We start from the raw sequence: 24,478 nt of genomic DNA, 5'->3' as shown, positions 1-24,478 counted from the left end.
TAATTGTGGTAAGATTCGGTACTGATTCCCCTGGTAATCTTCATCTGTATGTTACAAAAGCAACTTTAGCTACTCTTATGCCTTTAAAAATGTTTTCTATGCCTCCTAATGGTGATTCTTAAATCTCTATATGCAGTACTGAAATCTCTCCTGAACTCCCAACTTTGTACCCAACTGCCTACCTGCATTTCCACTTCAGATGTCTAAAAGGCATCTTAAATTCAACACAGCCCAAGGGACCTCTTAATTTCCTCCCTAAATATTTCCTCCCAAAGTTTCCCACCTCATGAACCAACACAGCTATCTATCCCATTACTCAAGCCAAATATCTTGGAATCATCTCTGATTCTCCTTTTTCTCTCTCATCTCACAACCAATCTATGAATAATTCTACTAAATCCAAATCCAAAATATATCCAGAATCTAACAACTTTTTACCAGCTTCATGATATCACCCTAGTTACAAGTCATTATTATGGCTCTCTTGGACTACTGAAACAATTTTCTAACTGATATCCCTGCTTCTACCCTGGTATGTTCCTAAAAATCTTATTCCTCAAATGGCAGGTAGAATCATCTTTTTAAAACATAAATCTGATCATACCACTTTCTTTCTCAAAACTCATTATCTATTCACATTTTAAATAAAAGCCAAAAACCTTAGTTGGCTTACAAAGTACTATATGATCTAGCCTCTAGTCAACACTCCAAGAGTCCCCTCTGCCTCCTGCCTGCTCTGCTCCATCCATATTCCCCTTCAAACATGCCAAGTTTACTCATGCCTACGGGATTCCCTCAACACACAAAACAACAAACTGAACTAAACGAAAACAAAAATAAAAAGCCAAAAAACTGCTGGATCATCGTATCATTCAGATCCTCAGAGAGGTTTTCCCTGAATACCCAATCTAAAATAGCCATCCAGTTACTCATGTTATTTGAATTCTCTATAAAGTATTTATCAGTAACTCTGTTATTTTTTTGTTTACTTATTCCCTCAGCTTTGTCCCTATCTACACCTCTTCACCTGGTCTTAAGTACAAGAATATACTAACCATGACAGCTTAAAGGACTGCATTAAGAGACACATTATTAAATTAATGAATCTGCATTTTACATGCTGTACCAAAGGATTACCTTATCTAAGGACCTATGAAGTGATAAAGATTAAACTGAAAACCAGGTCTATTGATATTATATCCTAAATGATAGGCATATTTCTCTCTTTGCTACTGCTATTCTCCATTTTCTCCTGTTCATCTTTTGCATTCATATTTGGGCATTAAACTTTATGCCATAAATAATCAGGTCTTTCACTTGCAACATCAATATAAATGTGAGTGGGCTTGAGGACATTAAATATCTCAAGCATCTAATGAGGTTTACAAAGATGAGTTCTTACATGAAAGTAAACTCAAACTCCCCACACTACAAGCAAAACCGGCTACAGAAATTTTACTTTTAAATGAAGAAAAATATCTTTCCCTAATTACATTCCACAGTAACTATAAACTACATTATTAAATTTATAAAAAAGAAAAAGATCCTGAAATAACTGAAAACCAGCACTTACAAAAGAATTTTCCATTTTAAGATATGCTAGTACACCAAGCAGAATTTGCCATTAAGCTGACAGTAAAAACAGGAACTTTGATGAGTCATTCTCAACTCATATGCCTTCAAGAAGACTGACAGCAGACTCTCACCTCATATGGCTGGGCGTGAAAGGGAGGGCATACTCACAAAGAGAAATGGGTCATGATAAGCACAGACAAGCACACTCAAAAAGAGAATTCAAAGAAGAACAGGGCAAAGACAGACAAATCCAGATCCTATGCTCCAGATTACCTAATACTGATTAATAACGCTCTTTAGAACTTAAACTCTCAAATCACACAACGTAAGCATCAGGTTTTATACAGAACGATTTAAGACCAGTTTATAAAATCCATTCCCATAAATTATTTCTGACTAATCACAATGACTAAAAGGTTCACAGAAAGCCTCTGATTAGTCAAAATCCAGTAAAGAAATATTCAAAATAGTATGTTCCATAGTGTCATTAAAAACCGTAGCAAAACTACCCAAATCCCAATGCCTTTACCAAAACAAACAAACAAACAAAAAATACCACACCCATGTTTTCTACTTACCAGTCCTAAAATAACTCGTAATTGAATCTCTAGTAATTCCTGGAATCCTGCAGGTGGAAAACAGCATTCGGAATTGATTCATATCTAGAGGACTATTTCCAGATTTATCAACAGGTACTTTTTCTCTATTAAAACAAACGAAAAAAAAGTATTTTGATCAACAAGCCATTATAAAACTTATAAACCAAGTACTCACAACTGTAGTATCCTCAACTAAGTAAATTAAGCTTCTCAACATTTTGCCACTTCAAACTTTGGGTAAATCTGCTACTAAATTCACATAACTGTCCTTACTTTCTTAATAGCTGCCAGTAGTTCAAGTTATGCCAAAGACTTATACTTCCTCTTTCCAACTGAGTGCCTTCCTTTGGAGGCCAGTAGTGTTCAATATAAGGTGCAGGACCAGCAAAATTGACATTGAGTTGCGATGGTAAACGAACATCCAGATAGGCAAAATTCAGCCACCATTCTTCCAGCTAAAAGAAATTAAGAACATCAACCTAATGCTATTGAGAATACTTGAATGTGTAACAGCAAGAAAAAAAAAAAAAAGCTGTATTTGTTCTTTTCTCTTTACTCTTTAACACTTAAAAACATGTTTTCTTACCCACATCCATCGTATACTAACAACGGATTTTATTATACATAAATTTTACCTCAGTAACTTTGTTCTGAAAGCAAAAAAAAATTAAGAAATAAAAACATGTTTTCTTGCTTTAAATCATCATAGATATTGAAAAATGCTATTGTGATCATTTCTTTTTTTTGGAACTACAGGATCTTAAATACTATTCAGCTTAACTACACTATCAAAAACAGGCAACAAGAAAGCACTGAAAAGGCACCTTTTCAGACGGATCATATTGGAGTCACAAATACCAAACTAAGTACTTAGGTGTGTTTTCTCAGAGCACCTTGGGTAAATAAATACAAAACAAATCCTCACTTAATTTTATCAACTATTAAGGCATTTGCAATTATCCTTTTCCAAGCAAAAACTGAAATACTAAATCAAAAATATAAAACCTTTTCAGTACACTTAAAACTAATTTAGATTTTTCAGAGCCAGAGCTTTACGTGTCCCTCTTTTACAACATGCAATTGAATTTCATGCATAAGTAAGCAGATCTCATCAGACTATCTGGAGTTATTTTTAAGAAACTGATGTTATAAACTATAATCAATTGTTCAGAAAAAGAAATAAGCAAAAGGATACAGACTTCTTTACCTTTCCCTGATTTAATTAAAATCGCTCAAGTCTCAAGATTGAGAATAAGGGAATCTGGAAGTATAAAATTTTATTATTCCATCATAGGTATCAATAACTAATGGAAAGATCAGTTTCCTTTTTATTTCTAAAACTTAAAGATAGCTACTCCTGATTTCTAGATTAAGGCAATGTTTTTTAATTACAAAAACTTATCCTTTGGTTCATACTACAGAAGTAATTAAGATGAAGAAGTCAAAAATTCTGCAGGAAATTATTGAGTGCCTCAGTAATTATTATACCAACATCTCCCCTTCAATCTATCTAACTGAAACACATAATACTCATAACCATTCTCCACTCCAATTTTGTAATGGCCCCTTCTCTCTCATATGATGTTTAAATATTTGTATGCCACCTACGTGGTAGGTCTAGTTTTAGTGTCTGGAGTTTTTTCAGGCTGGGATTACCTGAACAAAATGTTTCTCACAAGCAAGGTCTACAGATCACCTCCATCAGAACCACATGGGACAGCTGTTAAAATAAGGGTTTCTGGGCCCCCATTCAGAATCACTGGTCCCAGGAAATCTGTATTTTGACAAGTTCCCCATATAAGAAAGGAGCTCACACACCACACACAAAACTCCCTAGAGTTACACAATTCATTAAGTCTTTTAGATGACTATAACAATGACTGAAAGGACATTTACACTAATAATTTTAAAATAAAAGCTATTTACATTTTTATTTTTCATTCTTTAGGCATCATCAATTTTCTTTTTTTTTTTTTATTTATTTGAGAGAGAGAATGAGAGAGAGAGAGCACATGAGAGGGGGGAGGGTCAGAAGGAGAAGCAGACTCCCTGCCGAGCAGGGAGCCCGATGCGGGACTCGATCCAGGGACTCCAGGATCATGACCTGAGCCGAAGGCAGTCGCTTAACCAACTGAGCCACCCAGGCGCCCAGGCATCATCAATTTTCTAATCCTAAGTACAATAACATAAATACCCAATTTCTTTTTCCTTTTGCCCTTTCAAGTAATTTCTGGTGCAGTTTTCTTCCAATACCATCTTGAAATTTTTGGACAATTTCTTTAGTTCTTTTGTATTCTTCTTTATTTGCAAACGGCTTTACTATAAGGAAAAAATATACGTTAAAATATTTAGACATCAAGTAACACAAATAATGTTTGTGTTACTCCACTATCACACAAATAATGAGACTCAATTATGTAAAACAATTATGTATGCATTAATTATCATGGCAGTTCAATAAATCAGAGTTTACAACATGAAAATGACTGAAAAGCAACATAGTAAAATGCTGTAAAAAAATTAAACAGTGGATACTATGTAATCTGACAACTCTTAAAATCATTCTGGATGATGACAGTTAAAATGATAAAGACAGGACTATCCTCTAGCTATTGGTCCAACAGAGAAGTAAATCCTGTTTAGCAATGAATAAGAGAAATTAAAGCTTGTTTCCAACTAATGTTCAAGCAGAGCCTTGAACATCATGTATGTAAACGCAATACGTATGTAAATTTAAGTATAAAGCCTGCCAGAACCAGTAATGGTTTCCTTCCCCAAAAAGGGGGGAGGGGACAGGGGTTTCTAGTCCAGGAAAATGAACACCAACTGTTCTGAAAATTAAGCTACAGACAAAAGTCAATTAGTAATCAAAGGACATTAATATCTTCCTTCTGCTTTATTTTGTCTCTTCAAAGTACTATCTTAAAGTCAACTTAAATAGCTGTATTTAGAAAAAGGACAAATGAAATGAATAATAAAAATATAGCAAATAATCAGTAAAGTTTTTTAAAAAGAAACTAGAATTCCCAGATAAAAGTAAATGAGGAAAAAAAGGAAGAAATTTTAAAAATATCAGAGGACTTTCATTTAAACAAAGTGAACTAAATGCATACATTTATCTCTAATCCTTCTAGAAGCTCACTAAAATGACAGTAATTAAAAAGGCATAAATCTATAAGGACAAAGAATGTGAAAGGAGAGTGCAGCAGACCAGTTAAGCTAACATTTCACACATTAGAAAACAGATGAGAAAATGGTAACTGAATTTGTAAAATGGAGAAAGTTAATATCTAAAGCCTGGAGAGTAGAAGGTAAGAAGAGACAAGGTAGGGTTAAGTGCAATCCAAGAAGCAAGCCAATGCCTGCAGTAGAATCCCAGAAAGGTTAAAAAATTCAAGGCAAATGGACTTCCAAAGGGGGCAAAGAAAGACTGAAAACAGGTTGCTTAAAAGTGTTCAGAAGCAGCAAACAGTCCCATCCACACCCACACCTGTAGATCTTTCTCCACTCTGGGAAGCCAGGCAACTTCCTACCAACACCAGTAGAAATCTAGAGTTCTACTCTTAGGACAAATTGAACCAGAGAAGCAATTTAAATAGATCCTAACCCATACTGAAAAAAAGAGAGATTATAATCAAAGTGTACACCCAGAACAATAAGCCCTCCAGCCTCCTTCCCCTAGTTAGCTCCCAAAACACTAGGTATCAGGTTCATGCCTTCTAAACAAAAGAGGACTCTTCTCTGGGGAAACGGATCAGTCCAAGAGAAGTATGACTGATATCTGGGCATGCCCTGGTGGAACTGCTAGATCTCTGCAACAAGGCTCACTAGAAGGCCCACCAGTCACCAAGCCCCTACCCATGCACACAGAACTCTCAATCAGCTTTTTAGGGCCTAGCTCTTAAAAATGAATGACTAATGATTGTCAGATATTTGAGGAAAGCCTCTCACATGAGAATCAAAGAGCAGAATAAGTAAAAACGGGATTGGTGACACCCAACAGTAAACAGACCAGAAAGGGAAAGGCACTAATAATGAGGGAAATAATTTTTTAATCAAAAGCTTAGTCCAGAACACCCCAGATCCAATTAACAGGAGTTCCAGAAAGAGAGGGCAAAGAAAGGAGGAGAAAATTATCCAAGAAAAAGTATTTTGAAAATTTCCTAGAATTGAATTACATGAATTTTTTTAAGCTTCAAAGAATCTACTGTATATTCAGAGAAATAAATGAAAAAATCCCATACACTAAGGGACATCAAGAAGTTCAGAATGGTAGGGATAAAGAAAAAGGTTTCCAAATACATCCAGAGTGTAAAAAACAAGTCACAAATAAAGGATCAAACAGAATGGCATCTCAGGAGGAATTTCTCAGGAGGAACAAACAGTAGCTTCAAAACTCTTAAGAAAAATAATTTCCAACCCAGAATATTTTATACTCAGCCAAAAAATCAAGTACGAGGGTAGAATAAAATTTTAAGTCTTACATTCTTTCCTTTCCAGAAACACTTTTTCCCAAGTAGCTACTGAAGATGTACTTCACAAAAATAAGTGAAAAGAGGAAGAAAAAAAAAGACAGGAACCACGGAATCCAAAACAGGAGAGAGAGGTAAAAAGAACTGCCAGAGATGGGGGAAGGAAAGCTCCAAGGTAACAGCTGTCCAGCCAACTCAAGAAAAGTAAACACTAATGGGAGCAAGAGGGCAGAGGGCCCCAGGAGGGATGTCTCCAAGAAATGAAACTGAGAGAATAGCTTATGTATATAATGTATAGGTACATACCTATATACGTATCTCATGTATATAATGTAGTCAGGAATTTTCAGTGTATTGAAGTATTTGGGAGTGAATTACTTAAGGATACAAAGCAAAGTAAGCAAATGAAAAATGAGCAAAATAAAACAATGCCATAAAAAGGCATTCAAAGTACACTGAATGGTTCTCTTGTGAATAACTGCATAACGATAAACCATAGATGGTCAGGTAAATTAACTCACGTACATACTAATTTAAATCAGGTGAGACCTGGAATTAAATCAGGTGAGTACTAATTTAACCCAAATGGTGATTTTGTACAACTATATTGAAAGAATGAAAAGGAAAATGTGGGTATGTTGGATTGCCTATATGTTGGGTGTGAAGGGGGGAAGGTTAAATGTGTGAAAGAGCTAAATCCACATCTTAGGAACAAATTTATAATACCCACAACTAAAAAAACCTAAGAAATACTAGTATAAAAGTTTACTTTAAATCCGGAGATAAACAATACAAAAAAAAAAAGATAAAATATTTGTCTGAGGGAGTAGGATTGGGGTGGGGAGTGGAGAATAAGGCAGAGGCCTACTACTTTTTATTATAAACCTAATAGTAGGTTTATAGGCTTTTTAAACTATGGAAAAATTAACTTGAGAGATAAAGACAGAAAAGTTCTGGACATTTTTAAATGCCTTTGTTTTTTCGGTGTTTTTTTGAGAGAGAGAGCACGAGCAGGTGGGGATGGAGGGCAAAGGGAGGGGGAGAGGGACAGAGAATCTTAAGCAGGCTCCATGCCCAGCTCAGAGCCCAACACAGGGCTCGATCTCAGGACCCTGAGATCCTGACCTGAGCCAAAATCAAGAGTTGGACACAACCGACGGAGCCACCCAGGCGCTCCAAGTTCTGGACATTTTAAGGATACTTTAATTATCATGAGCCTAAAGGAAAAAGCAATTAGACCTTCATCTACTTCTAATACTTTCAGTTTTCTACGTTGCTAATAATATTATTATATACTAGAAGATTACAAACATACCTGATTCAAGGTATTTTTTTAATGATTCTTCAAGTGAAGGAACAGGCAGAGATGGAAGAGAATCCTGGTACTGAAATGTTCGTTCTTCAGTTGATTTAGCCAACTGATTTTCCATGATGCAAGCACAGCAGGAAAACTAAAGAAAAAAGCCCTGACAGTTTTAATCTCATAAATATTCTTATATATGCTAGTTCTAATTCACTAAATCATTATTTAGGGACCACAGTATATCCAGAATGTGGTCCTAGCCCTTGAGGAATTCATAAACTTGTTGAAGAAAATCAATTAAAAAAAAAAAAGCATTGATTCCAAGTGCTGGAATTCAAGGAGTCATCAGTGGAACTAGTGTAATTTTGATTTACTGAGCACCCACTATTTGCCAAGTAGTACAACAGGTGTGATAGAAGATATGTATCTAACCTTCATATTATCCCTGCCTTTTGACAGTCACCTCCATTTTGCATATGAAGAAATCAAAACTCAAGAGTTCAGCAACTTTCCTAAGGTCCAACCCACATCTCTTTCATCAAAACCTTCGCCCTACATTAAAGCTAAGTGAGAATGGGTGAGGAATCTCCCGGTAGGTCTAAATGGGTAGGCAGAATTCAGTTGTGAAGAAAAATATGATGGGTGGAAAGAGAGAACTCTCTAGAATAAGAGCAGTTTAAGACTCATCCAGCTGTAGAATATCACAGAATACCTAAATCATGACAAGCTGCTGTAGCCTACTTATGCAGATGGTTTGAGGCCTACACAGAACAGTTTTAAGTATCCCAAAGCAATCTTAAACATTTACCACAAATTTATTAGTTTTCCTCAGAGAAATCAAACTAACCCAAAATGTGAATGAGGTATACAAATGTTAAATGGAAAATGAGATTTCTCAAAGAAGCCTTTAAAAATTAAGCTATATAGTATAATAGCAATTGAGAAATCAAGGTAAGAATTACCTTCCTTTCAAATACCACTTTTTTTTTTATTCTTATGTTAATCCCCATACCTTACATCATTAGTTTTATATGAAGTGTTCCATGATTCATTGTTTGTGCACAACACCCAGTGCTCCATGCAGAACGTGCCCTCCTCAATACCCACCACCAGGCTAACCCATCCTCCCACCCCCCTCCCCTCTAGAACCCTGTTTGTTTTTCAGAGTCCATCGTCTCTCGTGGTTTGTCTACCCCTCCGATTTCAAATACCACTTTTTAAATTAAAACTAATAGCAAAGCCAAACAAAATATTCCACTCACAGAAGGTTATGGAATAAAACATTATCAAAAGCTAGGGTGTGGCAGAGGTTGTTATGGGGCAATATAAATTTTCTCCTTTTTTTCTTAACAGAATCCTGAGTTCCAACTGGGTATAAAGCCACACAGCTTTATCTTTCCTACCCTGCTCTGGAGCTCAGTAGGACTTTGTAATATGTCTCCTGCAGGTCATGCCCCTATAAAGGACTAACTACATGTACTCTCCCTGTGTTTTCTCTCCTCACTGCCTAACAGGTAGGACCAACTGAAGCAGCACCTTGCAACTGTTTATGGAAGCCATGTATTGAGAGGTTATCAGAATCTTCCTACTAGCCCTAGCCTTCTCCCACTAGATGTATGAAAAAACATTTTTATTCATGTCATTGTATTTTGGGCGTTCTTTGTCAGGGTAAAAGAGTTTAACCTATACCACTAAAATAAAGATATAATCCAAAAATAAGACACAACAAAGATCTCCTAATTCCTCAGTTTCTTCCCATATAATGACTTTGGCTGTACTTTATTTTGACCATCCATAAATATTAGTTTTAGACCCAATGGAAATACAGGTAAATACCAACTCCACCACTCTCTAGCCGTGAGCTTCTGGGCAACTAACTTTAACTGAATTTCCTTACCTGTAGAGAGGATAATTATATAATCAGAAAGAGGTGTTATTAGGACTATTTTTAAATGCCTACAAAAACACATTATAAAAATAATCTAGTTGAGACAACCATATTATGCTAGGCAAAATTTCCAGGAATGGCTCCCATGATTCCACCCTTATACTCCCCAGAACCTGTGAATATAAGGAGATCAGCACTTCCGTGATTGTGACCATGTTGTCTTATACAGCACAGGTAACCTTAAATAGATTATCCAGGTGGGTCTAATCACTGGAGCCCTCAGGAGGAGAATGCTTTCTCCAGCAGCGGGCTGTAGATGAGCCAGGGAGATTAAAAGCATGAAAAGGACTGAAGTTACTGTCTGGATATGAAGATACTAGCGGTCTTATGGAACTGAGAAAGCCCCCAGCTGGAACCCAGTGAGGAAATGGGGACCTCGGTCCTTCAATTGCATGAAAATGAATTCTGCCAACAACCTCAACTAGCCTACAGGTGGATTCTTTCCCAAAGTCTCCAGAAAAGGGCCCGAAACTACAGAAACCTTTATTTCAGTTTTGTGAGATGCTAAGCAGAGTATACAGCTAAACCTACCTGGACCTCGGATCTATAGAAGCTGTGAGATAACCAATTTGTGATTTTTTTTTTTTGAACTGTTAAGTTTGTGATAAATTGTCGTCAGCAACAAGAATCTAGTACACATATATAGAAAAGATACCCTAATTCATTGTATACCTCCCATGGACTCTAGAAAACTGATACCAAGACTACCAATCCCATGCTTACTAGTCTTAACTCACCAAAAGGTACACACTGAAAATATGAATTACCTGATTCGTTCAGGAAGGATTATTCTGAATTCTCTACCATGAAGATTAAATAATTCCAAAAGAACCTACATATGCATTAAGAAAATGATGCCACTGGAATTAATTACAGTAGGCTTCCTCGGGGCAATAAAATGTAACCATGAAAATAAAATGGAAAACAGAAACAGGAACGTAAGTAAAAAAAAAACATACTGTCACATACCGGTACACCAAAATGAACTTCTTAGGACTGCCAGGAGTTTGCTGCAACAATTCTGTTTTGAAAACACAAGGGTTTGAACTAGGCTGGTGACCGTGGAAAGGAAAAAAACAAGCTTGACAACAACTGCGGGGGAGGGCAGGGAATTTTAACAAAAACTGGTGAAAGAAAGTGGAAGACAAAATCTAGAGACTGGGAAGCCCCAAGACTTAAACTGTTGGGAATCACAGCAAACACGTACAAACTTCATCTGCTAAAGAGCTGGCTAACAATTACCGTAGGATTAACCAGGCTTCGGACAACCACACTCTCGTCACACAAAGTGCCTCCCGGTGCCTGGTCTCAGGGCGACAAGGAGTTCAAAGCTCGGCTGGAGAAAACGGGGGCGCAGAGTGAGACGAGAGCTCAGCCTCCTCCCACCACACCAAGAGCAGCTCTGCACACTCAAGAGCCCAAGTGAGAGAAATCTAAATACGCAGCACTATGGACCAGCCCAGCGGCCCAACCTCGGGGGTACGTCTCCGACCCCGCAGGCAAGATGCCTGACAACACGACGCTCCCGCCGAGTCCTGGCACTTCCGCCGTTCTACTCTACTTAACTCTATTCTAAGCAACTTAACTTTCTCCCACGATGCCCAAGGTTTGGGGGAGGAAGAGAGCGCTATCTCGTTGGGCCTGCGGGTCCTCACCGCTTGCGCTCCATCTACTCCGCCGCAGCCGCTAACTGAGGAGCGGGAATTGGACGGAAAGCCGCGAGGGTCACGCCCCGCGGTCACCGGGGAACGAGGATTGGACGGAAAGCCGCGAGGGTCCCGCCCCGCGGCCTCCGGGGAACGAGGACTGGACGGAAGGCCGCGAGGGTCCCGCCCCGTACTTGAAGCCGGGGACGAGCCGGGCCTGCGGGCTGGGAGGACCCAGCCCCTCTTCCCGTGGGCGTCCTTGGCAGGGAGGTCGGGTACAGGCTGAGCGCCTGGGAAGGGCTTCCCGGACGCCCGAGGAACGGCCGAAGCCCTGCGGCATAGCAGTTAACTACTTGTTGCAGGTGGAGCACCCCGCCGGGTCAGGGGATACCGCGGAGGCTCGGGTCCCGCAGTGCTCCACCCACGCAGGTACGCTTAACCGTCTGGGACCGATTCAGGAACTGGTGGCTTAGAATCGTTTTCACCCACTTTGTGCAAGACTCGGCGCCCTGTTTCCCTTCCTCTTCTAGCCCCAGCTCTGGCTTACCAGACGCTCCTCCCCCTTCCCAGTGAGACTCTTTGCAACCCCCAAGCAAGAATTCATACTAATGCCTCTGAAAGGAATCTTGTTCACCCTGTGTCCTGCTGGCAAGAGAGCAGTGACCGCAAAGAACCCTACTTACTCTCTTTCCCTTTATCCAACTGAGACTGAAGTTGGCCCAGCGTAGATAATGCTGGAGCACTCTGCAGCATGCCTGGCTTCCTTGCCCTTCTACACTTCTTCCTGATCCCAAGGTCCGTGAATCCCCGAGGGATGCTCACGCTACAAGCCTGGGGTTAATCTTTTCCTATTGCGCCAAAAAAATGGGAGTTTTTAACCAAAGTGGAGCTAGACAAGTTCAAGAGGATCATAATGTAATTAACTTAGTTTCACAGGCTAGTCTATTTTACATTTCCCTTTTGAAACAAAACATACTGTTTCAGTTTTCGTTTTAAATACATTGTTTCCTTTTTGTGGACGAAAAGACCAATAGTTTACACTGGCTCTGAACCAGATATCAATGATAAAGAACCGGATTTAAGATAAACATGTCATTACAGGTCCCAGTCCTTTGTCTGTCTTTCCTAACTCCCTTACTAGTTAAATCTGACCTGAACGCAATTGAAGCCGTGTATAACCGGATAATTCACTTGGTGTGAATAGTCAAAAGTTTTCTACGGAACTATTAACGTGTTTAATTACAGAGCAGCTCCAACCCTTGCTGGAGGTGTTGCATAATATATGATTGCACACCTTTCTAATAAAAGTTCTGACTTCTGAGATATACCAGGCCAAAAAGGCTTCAGATACGAAATTGAAATTACTTGTAGTAGTTATTTCTGAAGCTGTGATAAAGAACATATCTCAAAGTATGTAAATGCTGTGTTCTGGATAACGTTAAAATTGGTTTACAAAGGGGGCTCGTGGGTGGCTCAGTTGTTAAGCGCCTGCCTTCAGCTCAGGTCATGATCCCAGGGTCCTGGGATCCAGCCCTACATCGGGCTCCCCGCTCCGCGGGAAGCCTGCCTCTCCCTCTCCCTCTCCCCCTGCTTGTGTTCCCTCTCTCGCTGTGTCTCTCTCTGTCAAATAAATAAAATCTTAAAAAAAAAAAAAAATTGGCTTACAAGGTAGTATTTTTTTTTTTTATGTGACAGAGACACAGCGAGAGAGGGAACACAAGCAGGGGGAGAGGGAGAGGGAGAAGCAGGCTTCCTGCCGAGCAGAGAGCCCCATGCGGGGCTCAATCCCAGGATCCTGGAACCATGACCCGAGCGGAACGCAGACGCTTAACGACTGAGCCACCCAGGCGCCACACAAGGTAGTATTCTTAAACAGAGTAATTTTTAAAAACTGCTCAAAAGCCTTCATTGTACATTTTTCTTCTTCCTGCTGAGTTTTGGCACCTCTTAAAAAGTTTGTGCATGTTTAATGCCTGTTGGTGGCATACAATTTAGGGTCTCTTACCTTCACTGTCTTTCTCCTACTCTGGATATTGATTTAAAGGGAAGAAAAGTATTTCTGTAAAGATTCCTGGATTCTTGGAAGGGGAAAAAATGTGGACTGAATAAAGATGACAGGAACAGAGACTTGCATGTGCAGAGCAAAAAATGTAACCTCTTAAAATATGTTATACTGGTAAGTGTATGTACCCATAGCCTAAAAAGCATATAAATGATTTTTCTTCAAAATGAGTAATATGTATTTTAATGGTTGATTCCAAATTATGTTATGTTCAGGTTAAATTTGAACTACTTTGCATTTCCTAGAATGATGTGGGCGATATTGGCTACAAGGACGATGTTTCAGGCACATGAAGTACATTGATAACAAGTTGTCCCAAGATTAAAAACTGATTGTGAATCAAAATACTTTTCTGGACAAAAACTTGTAGGTACTGTAAGTGGTGGTAATAAGTTTTTTTAAGTTGCCATGAAAGAGCTTTCATTTTTAGTCCTACATAGCTCTTTCTCACTATACTACAAATAGAAAAAGCCCTTATGGACAAGTCTAGATGAGTTCCATAATAAAAAGTACAAAACTACCAGAAGTTTGCATTTCCATCTGCACATCTAGCTTACTGCTAAGACTTGTAACTCTCATGAGATAGGGAACTGAAGGGACTCCATTTTAGAAAAGCTCTCTCTCTGCTGTTTCTCTGCTAGACCCCATTTACTCATGTTCTATATTTCATCTTGCATCTGAGTAAACCAAAGAAGCTATGTTCCCACTCCAGGACGGGGAAGCAAGAAAGTTGATCATTTTCTGAGTTTTGTCCGGGGCCCCCATACACCTGATAAAATCTTAAGAACAAACCACAGTGGACCCTGGTGCCAGTAGCTCCTTCAGTGATTTATGGAGTTACACCTGTTGTTCACTGGACACTCACCTTTGATGGGACCCTAACCTGGATTCCTTTTTTTTTTTGGTAGTTTTATGGCTTTATTAACACAAATATGAGGTGCACATAAGCTGTCTATTCATTTTCTTCACTGTGCAGCCTGGCATTGGGATTGGTGGCTCTGGTGGCCGGCTGGGCTGCTCTTTCCACAATGGCTTTGCAGTTCTCGGAGGAGACATTGTGAGCAATCTCTGCACACTAAGATTTGTTGCACATCAGCAGCACTTCAAGCTCCTTGACATTGTGGACTAGAAACTTCCAGAAGCCACTGGGCAACTCAACAATCAATGTTGAGTATCAAGATCTGGCCCTTGAATCTTCTACGCACTCTATCATCACTGCCTCTGGGTTTCCGCCAGTTGTGCTTAATTTTGACATACCGGTCTGACTGGTGCCAAATGAACTTCTTGATCCTCTTTTTAATGATCTTAGGCTTCACCAGAGGTCTGAGGGCATCCATGATGCCCAGTAACAGATGGCTGCCACCTCCTCAGGCAGCGCCGAGGAAGAGAGCCTAACCTGAATTCCTGAAGGAACCATACCCTGGACCCCTTTCCAGTATAAAACCCTAATCTCAGGCAATGGAGAAATTCACTTCTCCTTTTCTGAGCCTCCCAGACCCTCCATCTACTATATGCTATCACTTACGCTATTCATTAAACTCTGCTTTCATGTCTTCCTGGCTTGGGTTTGATTTCTATTCTGCACAAAGCCAAGGACCCTCTTGGCTTTTCCTGTGGGACCCTTTTTGGGTCCTCAGACATGGCTTGCCTACATCACTAAGAAGTAATGAAGGACTCTGAAAAACAAACTGAGGGTTCTAGAGGGAGGGGGGCGAGAGGATGGGTTAGCCTGGTGATGGGTATTAAAGAGGGCACGTTCTGCATGGAGCACTGGGTGTTATACACAAACAATGAATCATGGAACACTACATCAAAAACTAATTAATGTATGGTGATTAACATAACAATAAAAATTTTTAAAAAAAGAAGTAATGAAGTAATGTATAAGTAGCTCTAATCTATGAGATAGATCTTTACTTTCATCCCAATGCATAAAATGAACATAGTGAAGAGATAATTATGTGATCTTTTATTTTTAATGGGGAGGACAGTAAAAAGGTGGTCATTTTGGGAAGCAGCCAACAGCAAACTAAAGCATGCTGGATGCAAAGAGACCAACCAGAGACTAAAAATTAACTCCACTACCAACGACAGATGAACACACAAGGGGCCTCTTTTTGGTACTGATCATTGTTTTGGGATTGCCTTTGATGATATTTACTGTATATAAAAATTTACCACCAGAGTCCTGGGGAAGAATTAAGGTAACTATGATGTTTTATATCTGATATAAAGTTCCTTATTACTAAACAGAACATAACATTTTAAAAAAATGTAAAGCCTTATCAAGATATAATTTACATACCATAGTTTGCCCATTGAAGTATGTAAATCAATGGCTTTTACTGTATTTGCAGGGTTATGTGGTCACCATAATCGAATTTTAGAACATTTTTATCACCCCCAAAAGAGCACATTGTACCCATTAGCAGTCATTCCTCACCAACCCCCCATTCCTACCTTCCCGGCCTTATGCAACCATTAATCTACTTTCTGTCTCTATAGACTTGCCTATTCTAGATACTTCATATGAATAGGATCATACCATAGGTCTTTTGTGACTGGCTTCTTTCACTTTGCATCATGTTTTCAAGATTTATCCATGTTGTAGCATCTATCTGTACTTCATTTCTTTTTATGGCTGAATGATATGTTGTATGGATATACCACATTTTATCAATTTGTCAGTTGACAGGCATTTGGATTGTTTCTGTCTCTTGGTTATCAAAATAATGCTGCTGCTGTAAATGTTCATGTACAAGTTTTTGTGTGAGCATATGTTTTCATACCTAGGAGCGGAATTGTTGGATCATATGCTAACTCTATGTTTAACATTTTTAGAAACTGCCATGCTGCTTTCCACCACAGCAACTGCACCGTTTTACATTCCCACCAACAATGAATCAAGGTTCCAATTTCTCCACACCATAAAAACAGTAACAATATAACAGTAACACTTGTCATTGTATGTCCTTTTTGTTATAGCCATCCTAGTAGATGTGAAGTGTTAGCTCACTGTGGTTTTAATTTGCATTTCTATGAAGACTAATGATGTTGAGCATCTTTTCCTGTGCTTATTGGCCAGTTGTGTATCATTGGAGAAACATCTATTCAGATTTTTTACCCATTTTTTTTTAACTGGCTTGTCTTTTTGTTGTTGAGTTTTAAGAGTTCTTTATATATTCTGGATAAAAATCGTATCAGATAAATGATTTGCAAATATTTTTCTTCCATCCTGTGTATTGTCTTTTCATTTCTTGATAATGTCCTTTGAACCACAAATGTTTTTAATTTTAATGATGTCCTAATCAGTCTTCTATCACTTGTAATTTTGACAGTGTAGCTAAGAAGTCATTACCTAAGCTAAGATCATAAAGATATACTCGGGTGTTTTCTTCTAAGAGTTTTATCATTTTGGCTCTTATACTTATGCCTATGATCCACTGTAAGTTACTTTTTATGTGTGGTGTGAGGTAGGGGTCCAAATTCACTCTTTTACATGTGGAAATCCAGTTGTCCCAGAATCATTTGTTGAAAACATTATTCTTTCCTCGTAAAACTGGCTTGGCTCCTTTGTCAAAAGCCAATGGAGTATAAATGTTAGGGCTTATTTCTGCACTCTCAACTCTCGTTGGTTCATCTATATGTCTATTCTATGCCAGTACCACACTGTCTTGATTATTACAGTTAAATTTTAAAATATGGAAGTCTGAGTTCTCCGACTTTGTGGGTCTTTTTTCAAGATCGATTTGGCTATTTTGGATTTCTGTGTTTCCAAGGACCTAACATTTTGCAGGATAGCTAGGGACACCAGAATATACACCAAATTTGATTTAGTATATATATATATTGACTTTTCATCTAGATTATGCTTCTGAGAAACCAATCTAATCTAGTTAGTGAACTAGAAATACCAGTGTTCTTGGTTCTTTCCAGTATCATGCAGCTATATCTTCATTTACACAATTGTTATGAAGAAAAAGGTATTTACAAATGTGAAGTTTAATGTGAATATTTGTTAATAACACTAGGTTTATAATCTACATATGGCATAATATTCATGTTAACGGGTATCTAGGGGATCTTTCCCCAGATCAAAGAATAAGAGAAACAAGAGAAATAAGATAATAGAAATAATGTATATGTATCCTCAAAAGGACACCAGTCTTATTCCATTTAGTTTTTAAATAACTATAGTTTACCAAGAAAGTGCTGTGGTCAGCCCTCTAGAAAAACATCAGTTAGGGCCAATCATCAGGCCGTAGGCTAGAAGGCAAATAGTATTATCAAGAATCTAACTTTGGTGCTCACTTTGGCAGCACGTACACTAAACAAGAATCTAACTTTGAAAGTCATTTGAAAAACTTGTTACCATGGAATTGTGCGTGATCTCTCTGATTATATTTCATCATGTTTACTGACATTTGAACCTGAACTTGTTTTAGTTTTAGGAATATTTTTCCATTTTTAGTTGTGTTTTTATAATCAACAATATGAAATGTTCTACTAACATATAAAAATTGTCAATCAACATTAAGTGCTTAGAGGTAAATGTCAGATTTTGAGAGTGACTTTTAATTTGTTACCTTTTTGTAATACACTGAATATTTTGTCTTTTTAAATTTGCATTCCATATTTATACCTCATATTTTGATACATACCTTATAATGTACTTTGTGTATTAAAATACATGTATATTTTCTTTGAAGTATATTGAAGGCATTGTATTATTTAAAATAATTCTGGGGTACCTGGGTGGCTCAGTCAGTTAAGTGGCTGCCTTTGGCTCAGGTCATGATCTCAGGGTCCTCGAATAGAGCCCCGCATTGGGCTCTCTGCTCAGCAGGGAGCCTGCTTCTCCCTTTTCCTCTGCCTACTGCTCTGCCTACTTGTGCTCTCTCTCTTTCTCTGTCAAGTAAATAAATAAATAATCTAAAAAAATAATAAAATCAAATAATTCTGGGTACTTAACCATCATTCTGCATGGTTGTTTTTTTTTCTATCCTTCAGTTATTAGAAAGGATACCATACACCAAACAGAGGGAGCTTCATTATGGGTTTGTACAGAAGGGAAGGTGTCATGTTATTCTGTATTTTTTCATCACAGTACCTTTACCAATTTGCAAGTCCTCTGAGCTTCAATTTTTTTGTTTTGTTTTGTTTCCTTGCTTGTTTTTTTCTATCATGCTTGTGACTAAACACTAACACTTAAAATTACCAAGAACTTTTTGAAAGTTTTATTATAAGGATTTTTATGTCAGCCATGAGATGAGATTAAGTCACCTGCTATGTCACACTTCCTTGTAATTATGGAACTTAAAAAAATGGGAAGCACAAATAATTGGAATTTACGTTTAGTATATACCAAGATAATTGATGTTTTTAAAGATCTGAAATGTTGCATAATCTCAAGTACCTTCTGAATTGCCAAAGAGATACGAAATTATGTTCTACATACTCAGGATCAAGCATCAGTTATTGTCCTTTTATTCTTGACAATCCTTATATTACAAAGCAGAGGCAAACAAAGCATGGTGTGATGTTTGTACTACCATCTTTAATATCAAGAAGCTGAAGGAAGATTTCCATTTCTGCTCCAAATATCAAACTTACCTTCCCCCATAATAACATCCCCCTTTAGCATCCCCCATAATAGCATGCTAAAAAGGTTCAAAGCCTTGTCATCTAAACATATTAACATATAAGCGACTTGAGATATACACAGTATATGAATAAGATCGCTACTGTAGTGAAATTAATTAAATACAAATCCCTTTCCTTATTCTTTTTCCAGTTACTGGTTACTTTTCAAACACAAACTCATAAGGTTACTATGCTACTTTGAAGAAGTAATTTCATTTTTTATTAGAGCCAAGTGGAACCATGTGTTCCTTGTTGAAACTTCTAACGACTACTGATTTCTTCTGTACTGACAGTCCCTGTCTAGCTTTACTTGAATTCTATACATTCAGTATCTTTAAACTGTCCTATCTCTTGTGGCGCCTGGATGGCTCAGTCAGTTAAGCAGCTGCCTTCGGCTCTGGTCATGATCTCAGGGTCCTGGGATCCAGCAGAGCCGCGCATCACTTCCGTGTTGGGCTCCCTGCACAGCGGGGAGCCTGGTTCTCCCTCTCGCTCTGCCCCTCCCCCCGCTTGTGTCCTCTCTCTCTCTCTCCCTCTCTCTCAAATAAATTAATAAATTTTTTTTAAAAATAATAAAATGTCCCATCTCAGCTAGTATATTTGTGCTTTCCTTTAGGCTTTCTCTTTCTCTGAATTCACAGGACCTCTTGAACAATCTTTGTCTTTTCATTTTTATTTCTGTCTTGTTATACCTCCGGGGCACATCACCTCATGTGAGCCTAAAGCTCACAGGACACACGTGATTTGTAGCCAGGCTTCCCAACTTGGCTCAAAGGCACTATGTTGATGTTGAGTGGTCTTGAAAATTCAGAAGCCGTGTTCAGTAATTATTTGGGTGTACAAATCTGGAGCTCAAGAGAAAGTTTATATGAGGCTTCAAAGAAAATATAACTATCATATGAAATTTCAGGGAGAAAAAGTAGTGAGTTTTTTTTAAGAGAGAACTTCAGCATCTACAGCTCTCCCTGTATCTCCTTATTTTGTACCTTGTGTTCTTCTCTGTGGTAACTCTTACTGTCCGTTGAAGTGCTGAATTCCCCACCTAAATCAAGGAAATTCCCTTTTTAGTTCAATGAAGACAAACTTAAATTTTCAAAAGGAATACAAACAGGAATTTTAAGACAAAGTGTGTAGAAATGACAATACAAACTTATCCTAACAACTTAAATCTAGCCATAAAGGGGCTTAGCTGGTACCACCTGGTAGCTGCCTCAGCATATTCTAAAGCAATAATTTTCAAAATGGGGTGATTTTGCCCACCAAAATATTTTTGGAAATACTTCCAATGATCACAACTGTAAGTGGAGGTGTTATTGACATTTAGTGGGGAGAGACCAGAGATTCTGTTAAATATCCAACAAAAATATTTATCTGACCCAAAATGTCAATAGTGCTGAGGTTAAGAAACCCTGGTCTAAGTAAATACGTGAAAAGAAGGAGGTTCAACCACGCTGTTTGGCCTTGGAACCAAAGTGACTTAGGTTGGTACTTGAATGTACTGAAAGATCTGCCAAAGGCCAGGATCGATCTCAAAATCTTTTCTAATGCAGTGTAACCAGTATCTTCTCAGCCTAACAACCAAATTCTTTTTTTTTTTTTTTTTTTTTTAATTTATTCTTGACACAGAGAGAGCGAGCACAAGCAGGGACAGCGGCAGGCAGAGGGAGAAGCAGGCTTCCCGAGGAGCAAGGAGCCTGATTGTGGGGCTTGATCCCAGGACCCAGGGATCATGACCTGAGCTGAAGGTGGTTGCTTAACCGACTGAGCCACCCAGGCACCCCTAACAACCAAATTCTTGTTTCTTGTCAGTGGGAATTCTAAATCTGATACTTCTTTTGTGTGTGTGGAGGAAAAATAAAACCATATAGATAACCAATGATTAAAACTTTATGAGTTTAGAGAGCTGGCTTTCTCTACATCCCCAGTTCTCTTTGATTACTTAGGTGCCCTAAGAAAAAAAAATGACAGACTTCCATCAGTAGGTTTTAAGAAGCAGTAATGTGAAAGTTCCCTTAAAGAGGTAAAACAAGTCATTATTTAGCATCTACAGAATGTGTAAAATTCTGCAGGGAACTATAGATGAATTTTTTAAAGCATCATCTTCACTAGTTTTATGTCAGTGTTTTGCCTTCGGCTTTACTGGAGGCTGTCTCAAGGAACAACCACATGAAATTTGATATATGCTATAAACATGTTAAGAATGTAGTGTTACATCCCTTACAATATCCTCTATTATGCCCCACATTAAAACTTTCTTTTAGGTTTGAGTTCAGGGAAAGCTTTGGTACGGTTCCTCCTTTCTGATAATGAAATTTAAATAACTTACTGGATTTCCTTATAGCTAGCAGGAAACTCAGCAAAATTTTGATCACATGTTGTCCTTTGTCCTACATAAATATTTTCTTACCTTTTTTGTTGAAAGCACTTTCAAATCCTGTGTAATAAGAGAGGTGGATGGAAAAGGAAAAACCAAGAGGGAGAAAAAGGGTATGTAGTTAAAGAGTTCAGAAACAAATGTCCATGTGAAAATAACTAGAGAATATGATGTGTCTTTTAAAAATTGAGTACTAGGGCAGGGAGGAGCAAGATGGCGGAGGAGTAGGAGACCTAAATTTCATCCAGTCCCAGGAATTCAGCTAGATGGGGATCAAACTATTTTGAACACCTACAAACTCAACAGGAGATTGAAGAAAAGAATAGCAACAACTCTCTGAACATAAAAGTGACCACTTTTTGGAAGGTAGGACATGCGGAGAAGTGAATCTGAGGTGATATTCGGGAGGATAGACGGCTGGGGAGGGGGCCTCCATCTGTCGCTTCTGGCAAGTGATAGAGCCACAGAGCACAAAATCAGAATTTTTAGAAGTCTGCTCTGCTGAGGGACGTCGCTCCAGTGGCTAAGCAGGGGGTGGAACCCTCGTGGGACAGTGTGGTCTCAGGACCCTCAGGATCACAGAAAGACCAGGGGTGCCTGAGTGCAGCAGAGCTCCCAGGTATTGGAGCGGGGAAGCTGGCTGCAGAGACAGAGCCGAGGCGCGGGCTCTCAGCTCAGGGTTGCCATAAACCGTGATCACACGGTGGCACAGTCGGGCCACTGCTCTTCCAGCAGGGACCCAACAAGCAGCAGATCCGGGGAGACTCCCCTTCCTCCCCCGAGAGGAGCGGCACGGGAGCACACCGCAGGGATCTGCTGGGTTTGGGGACTCCAGACGGGGTCGTGTGCCAGAGATAGAAATGCTTGGTCACAGGCCAGATGAGCACAGAGAGCGGCTGGAGACCAGGGAAATGGGAGTAGGTGACTGCTTTTCTCTGGGGGCTCACTGAGGAGCGGGGCCCCGAGTTCTCGGCTTCTCCGGGGCGGAGATTGGGAGGCCGCCATTTTCACTCTCTGCCTCCAAAGCTGTACGGAAAGCTCGCAGGGAACAAAAGCTCTGGAGAGCAACCCGAGCAGATTACTTAGCCCGGACCGGGCAAGGGCAGGGCAATTCCACCTCCAGCAAAGACATTTGGGAACCACGGCAACAGGCCTCTCCCCCAAAAGATCAGCAAGAACAGCCACCAAGTCCAAGTTTACCGATCAATGAGAATGGCAGAACTCCAGCACTAGGGGAATACTGCACATAGAATTCATGGCTTTTTTCCCCCGATTCTTAGTCTTTCGAAGTTAATTTTTAAAATTTTCTTTTTCTTTTTTTTTCTTTTGAGTTTTTCTTTTTCCCTTTTTCAACCAACATCTTATCAATCCCTTTTTTTAAAAATCTTTTTTATTTTTCATTTTTAGAGTCATATTCTATCCCTTCATAGTAGTTAACCTTATTTTTGGTATATATATAAGTTCTCTCTTTAAAATTTTGGGATACAGTTGCTTCTAACAGACCAAAATATACCCTAAATCTCTAGTGTATGGCTTTGTTCTACTCTCCTGCCTGATCACATTCTCTCCCTTTTTTTTTTAATTTCTCTTCTTTCTTTTTTCAACCACCTTCTTATCTATCAATTCCTTTTATAAAATCTTCTATAATTTTCATCTTTACAGTCATGTATTTACCTTCATTGTATTTGCCCTTATTTTTGTAGATATATAAGCTTTTCTTTCTTCAGAATTTTGGGAGGCAGTTTCTTCTAAGATACCAAAATATGCCCAAAATCTAGTGTGTGGCATGATCTATTTACCAGCCTGATCATATTTGGTCATATTCTTTTTTTTTTTTTTTCATCTCTCTTTTTCTTTCTTTCCCTTTCTTTTCCCCTGGTTTCAGGTCTCTTCTGATTTGTTTAGTGTATATTTTTCTGGGGTCATTGTTACCCTGTTAGCATTTTGTTCTCTCATTCATCTATTCTCCTCTGGACAAAATGACAAGACTGAAAAAAATCACCTCAAAAAAAAAAAAACAAACAAGAGGCAGTACTGACTTCCAGGGACCTAATCAATACAGACATTAGTAAGATGTTGGAACTAGGGTTCAAATGACGATTATAAAGATTCTAGCTGGGCTTGAAAAAAGCATGGAAGGTATTAGAGAAACCCTTTTTGGAGAAATAAAATAACTAAAATCTAACCAAGTCGAAATAAAAAAGGCTATTAATGAGGTGCAATAAAAAATGGAGGCTCTAACTGCTACAATAAGTGAGGCAGAAGAGAGAATTAGTGATATAGAAGACCAAATGATGGAAAATAAAGAAGCTGAGAAAAAGAGAGATAAACAACTACTGGATCATGAGGGCAGAATTCGAGAGATAAGTGATGCCATAAGATGAAACAATATTACAATAATTGGGATCCCAGAAGAAGAAGAAAGAGAGAGAGGGGCAGAAGGTATATTGGAGCAAATTATAGCAGAAAACTTCCCTAATTTGGGTAAGGAAACAGGCATCAAAATCCAGGAGGCACAGAGATTCCCCCCTCAAAATCAATAAAAATAGGTCAACACCCGACATCTAATAGTAAAACTTACGAGTCTCAGAGACAAAGAGAAAATCCTGAAAGCAGCTCAGGACAAGAGGTCTGTAACCTATACTGGTAGAAACATTAGATTGGCAACAGACCTATCCACAGAGACCTGGCAGGCCAGAAAGGACTGGCAGGATATATTCAGACCACTAAACGAGAAAAATACGCAGCCAAGAATATTACATCCAGCTAGGCTGTCATTGAAAATAGAAGGAGAGATAAAAAGCTTCCAGGACAAACAAAAACTAAAGGAATTTGCAAACACAAAACCAGCCCTAC

The 24,478-nt window shown here is 38.7% G+C and overlaps 2 protein-coding genes and 1 pseudogene across 4 annotated transcripts in view; 1 reads left to right on the top strand and 2 right to left on the bottom strand.

Moving 5' to 3' along the window:
• Nucleotides 1–11,606, bottom strand: part of CROT (carnitine O-octanoyltransferase) — a 51,417-nt gene extending 39,811 nt beyond the window's left edge. The window contains exons 1-6 of one of the 2 annotated variants that reach the window (XM_035020482.1): nucleotides 11,553–11,606; nucleotides 10,867–10,918; nucleotides 7,962–8,097; nucleotides 4,369–4,493; nucleotides 2,448–2,629; nucleotides 2,154–2,278 (exon numbers count right to left, since the gene is read on the bottom strand). In XM_035020482.1, coding sequence (XP_034876373.1) covers nucleotides 2,154–2,278; nucleotides 2,448–2,629; nucleotides 4,369–4,493; nucleotides 7,962–8,076 — 547 coding nt within the window. In that variant the 5' untranslated portion in view covers nucleotides 8,077–8,097; nucleotides 10,867–10,918; nucleotides 11,553–11,606. The remainder of the gene's footprint in view (nucleotides 1–2,153; nucleotides 2,279–2,447; nucleotides 2,630–4,368; nucleotides 4,494–7,961; nucleotides 8,098–10,866; nucleotides 10,919–11,552) is intronic. The other variant, XM_035020483.1, reaches the window with a different exon arrangement.
• Nucleotides 11,607–11,751: 145 nt separating this feature from the next.
• TMEM243 (transmembrane protein 243) overlaps nucleotides 11,752–24,478 on the top strand; it is a 96,168-nt gene continuing 83,441 nt past the window's right edge. Inside the window, exon 1 of one of the 2 annotated variants that reach the window (XM_035020486.1) lies at nucleotides 11,752–11,972. The gene's annotated coding sequence lies outside the window, so the exon portion shown is untranslated. The remainder of the gene's footprint in view (nucleotides 11,973–24,478) is intronic. The other variant, XM_035020485.1, reaches the window with a different exon arrangement.
• LOC118020713 lies at nucleotides 14,558–14,942 on the bottom strand (annotated as a pseudogene).

The sequence above is a fragment of the Mirounga leonina genome, unplaced genomic scaffold, assembly GCF_011800145.1.
Source record: "Mirounga leonina isolate KUSES-001 unplaced genomic scaffold, KU_Mleo_1.0 Mir_174, whole genome shotgun sequence".
Lineage (NCBI taxonomy): Eukaryota > Metazoa > Chordata > Mammalia > Carnivora > Phocidae > Mirounga > Mirounga leonina.
The sequence above is the reverse complement of the archived record's forward strand: the minus strand, read 5'-3'. Positions and strand labels throughout refer to the sequence as shown.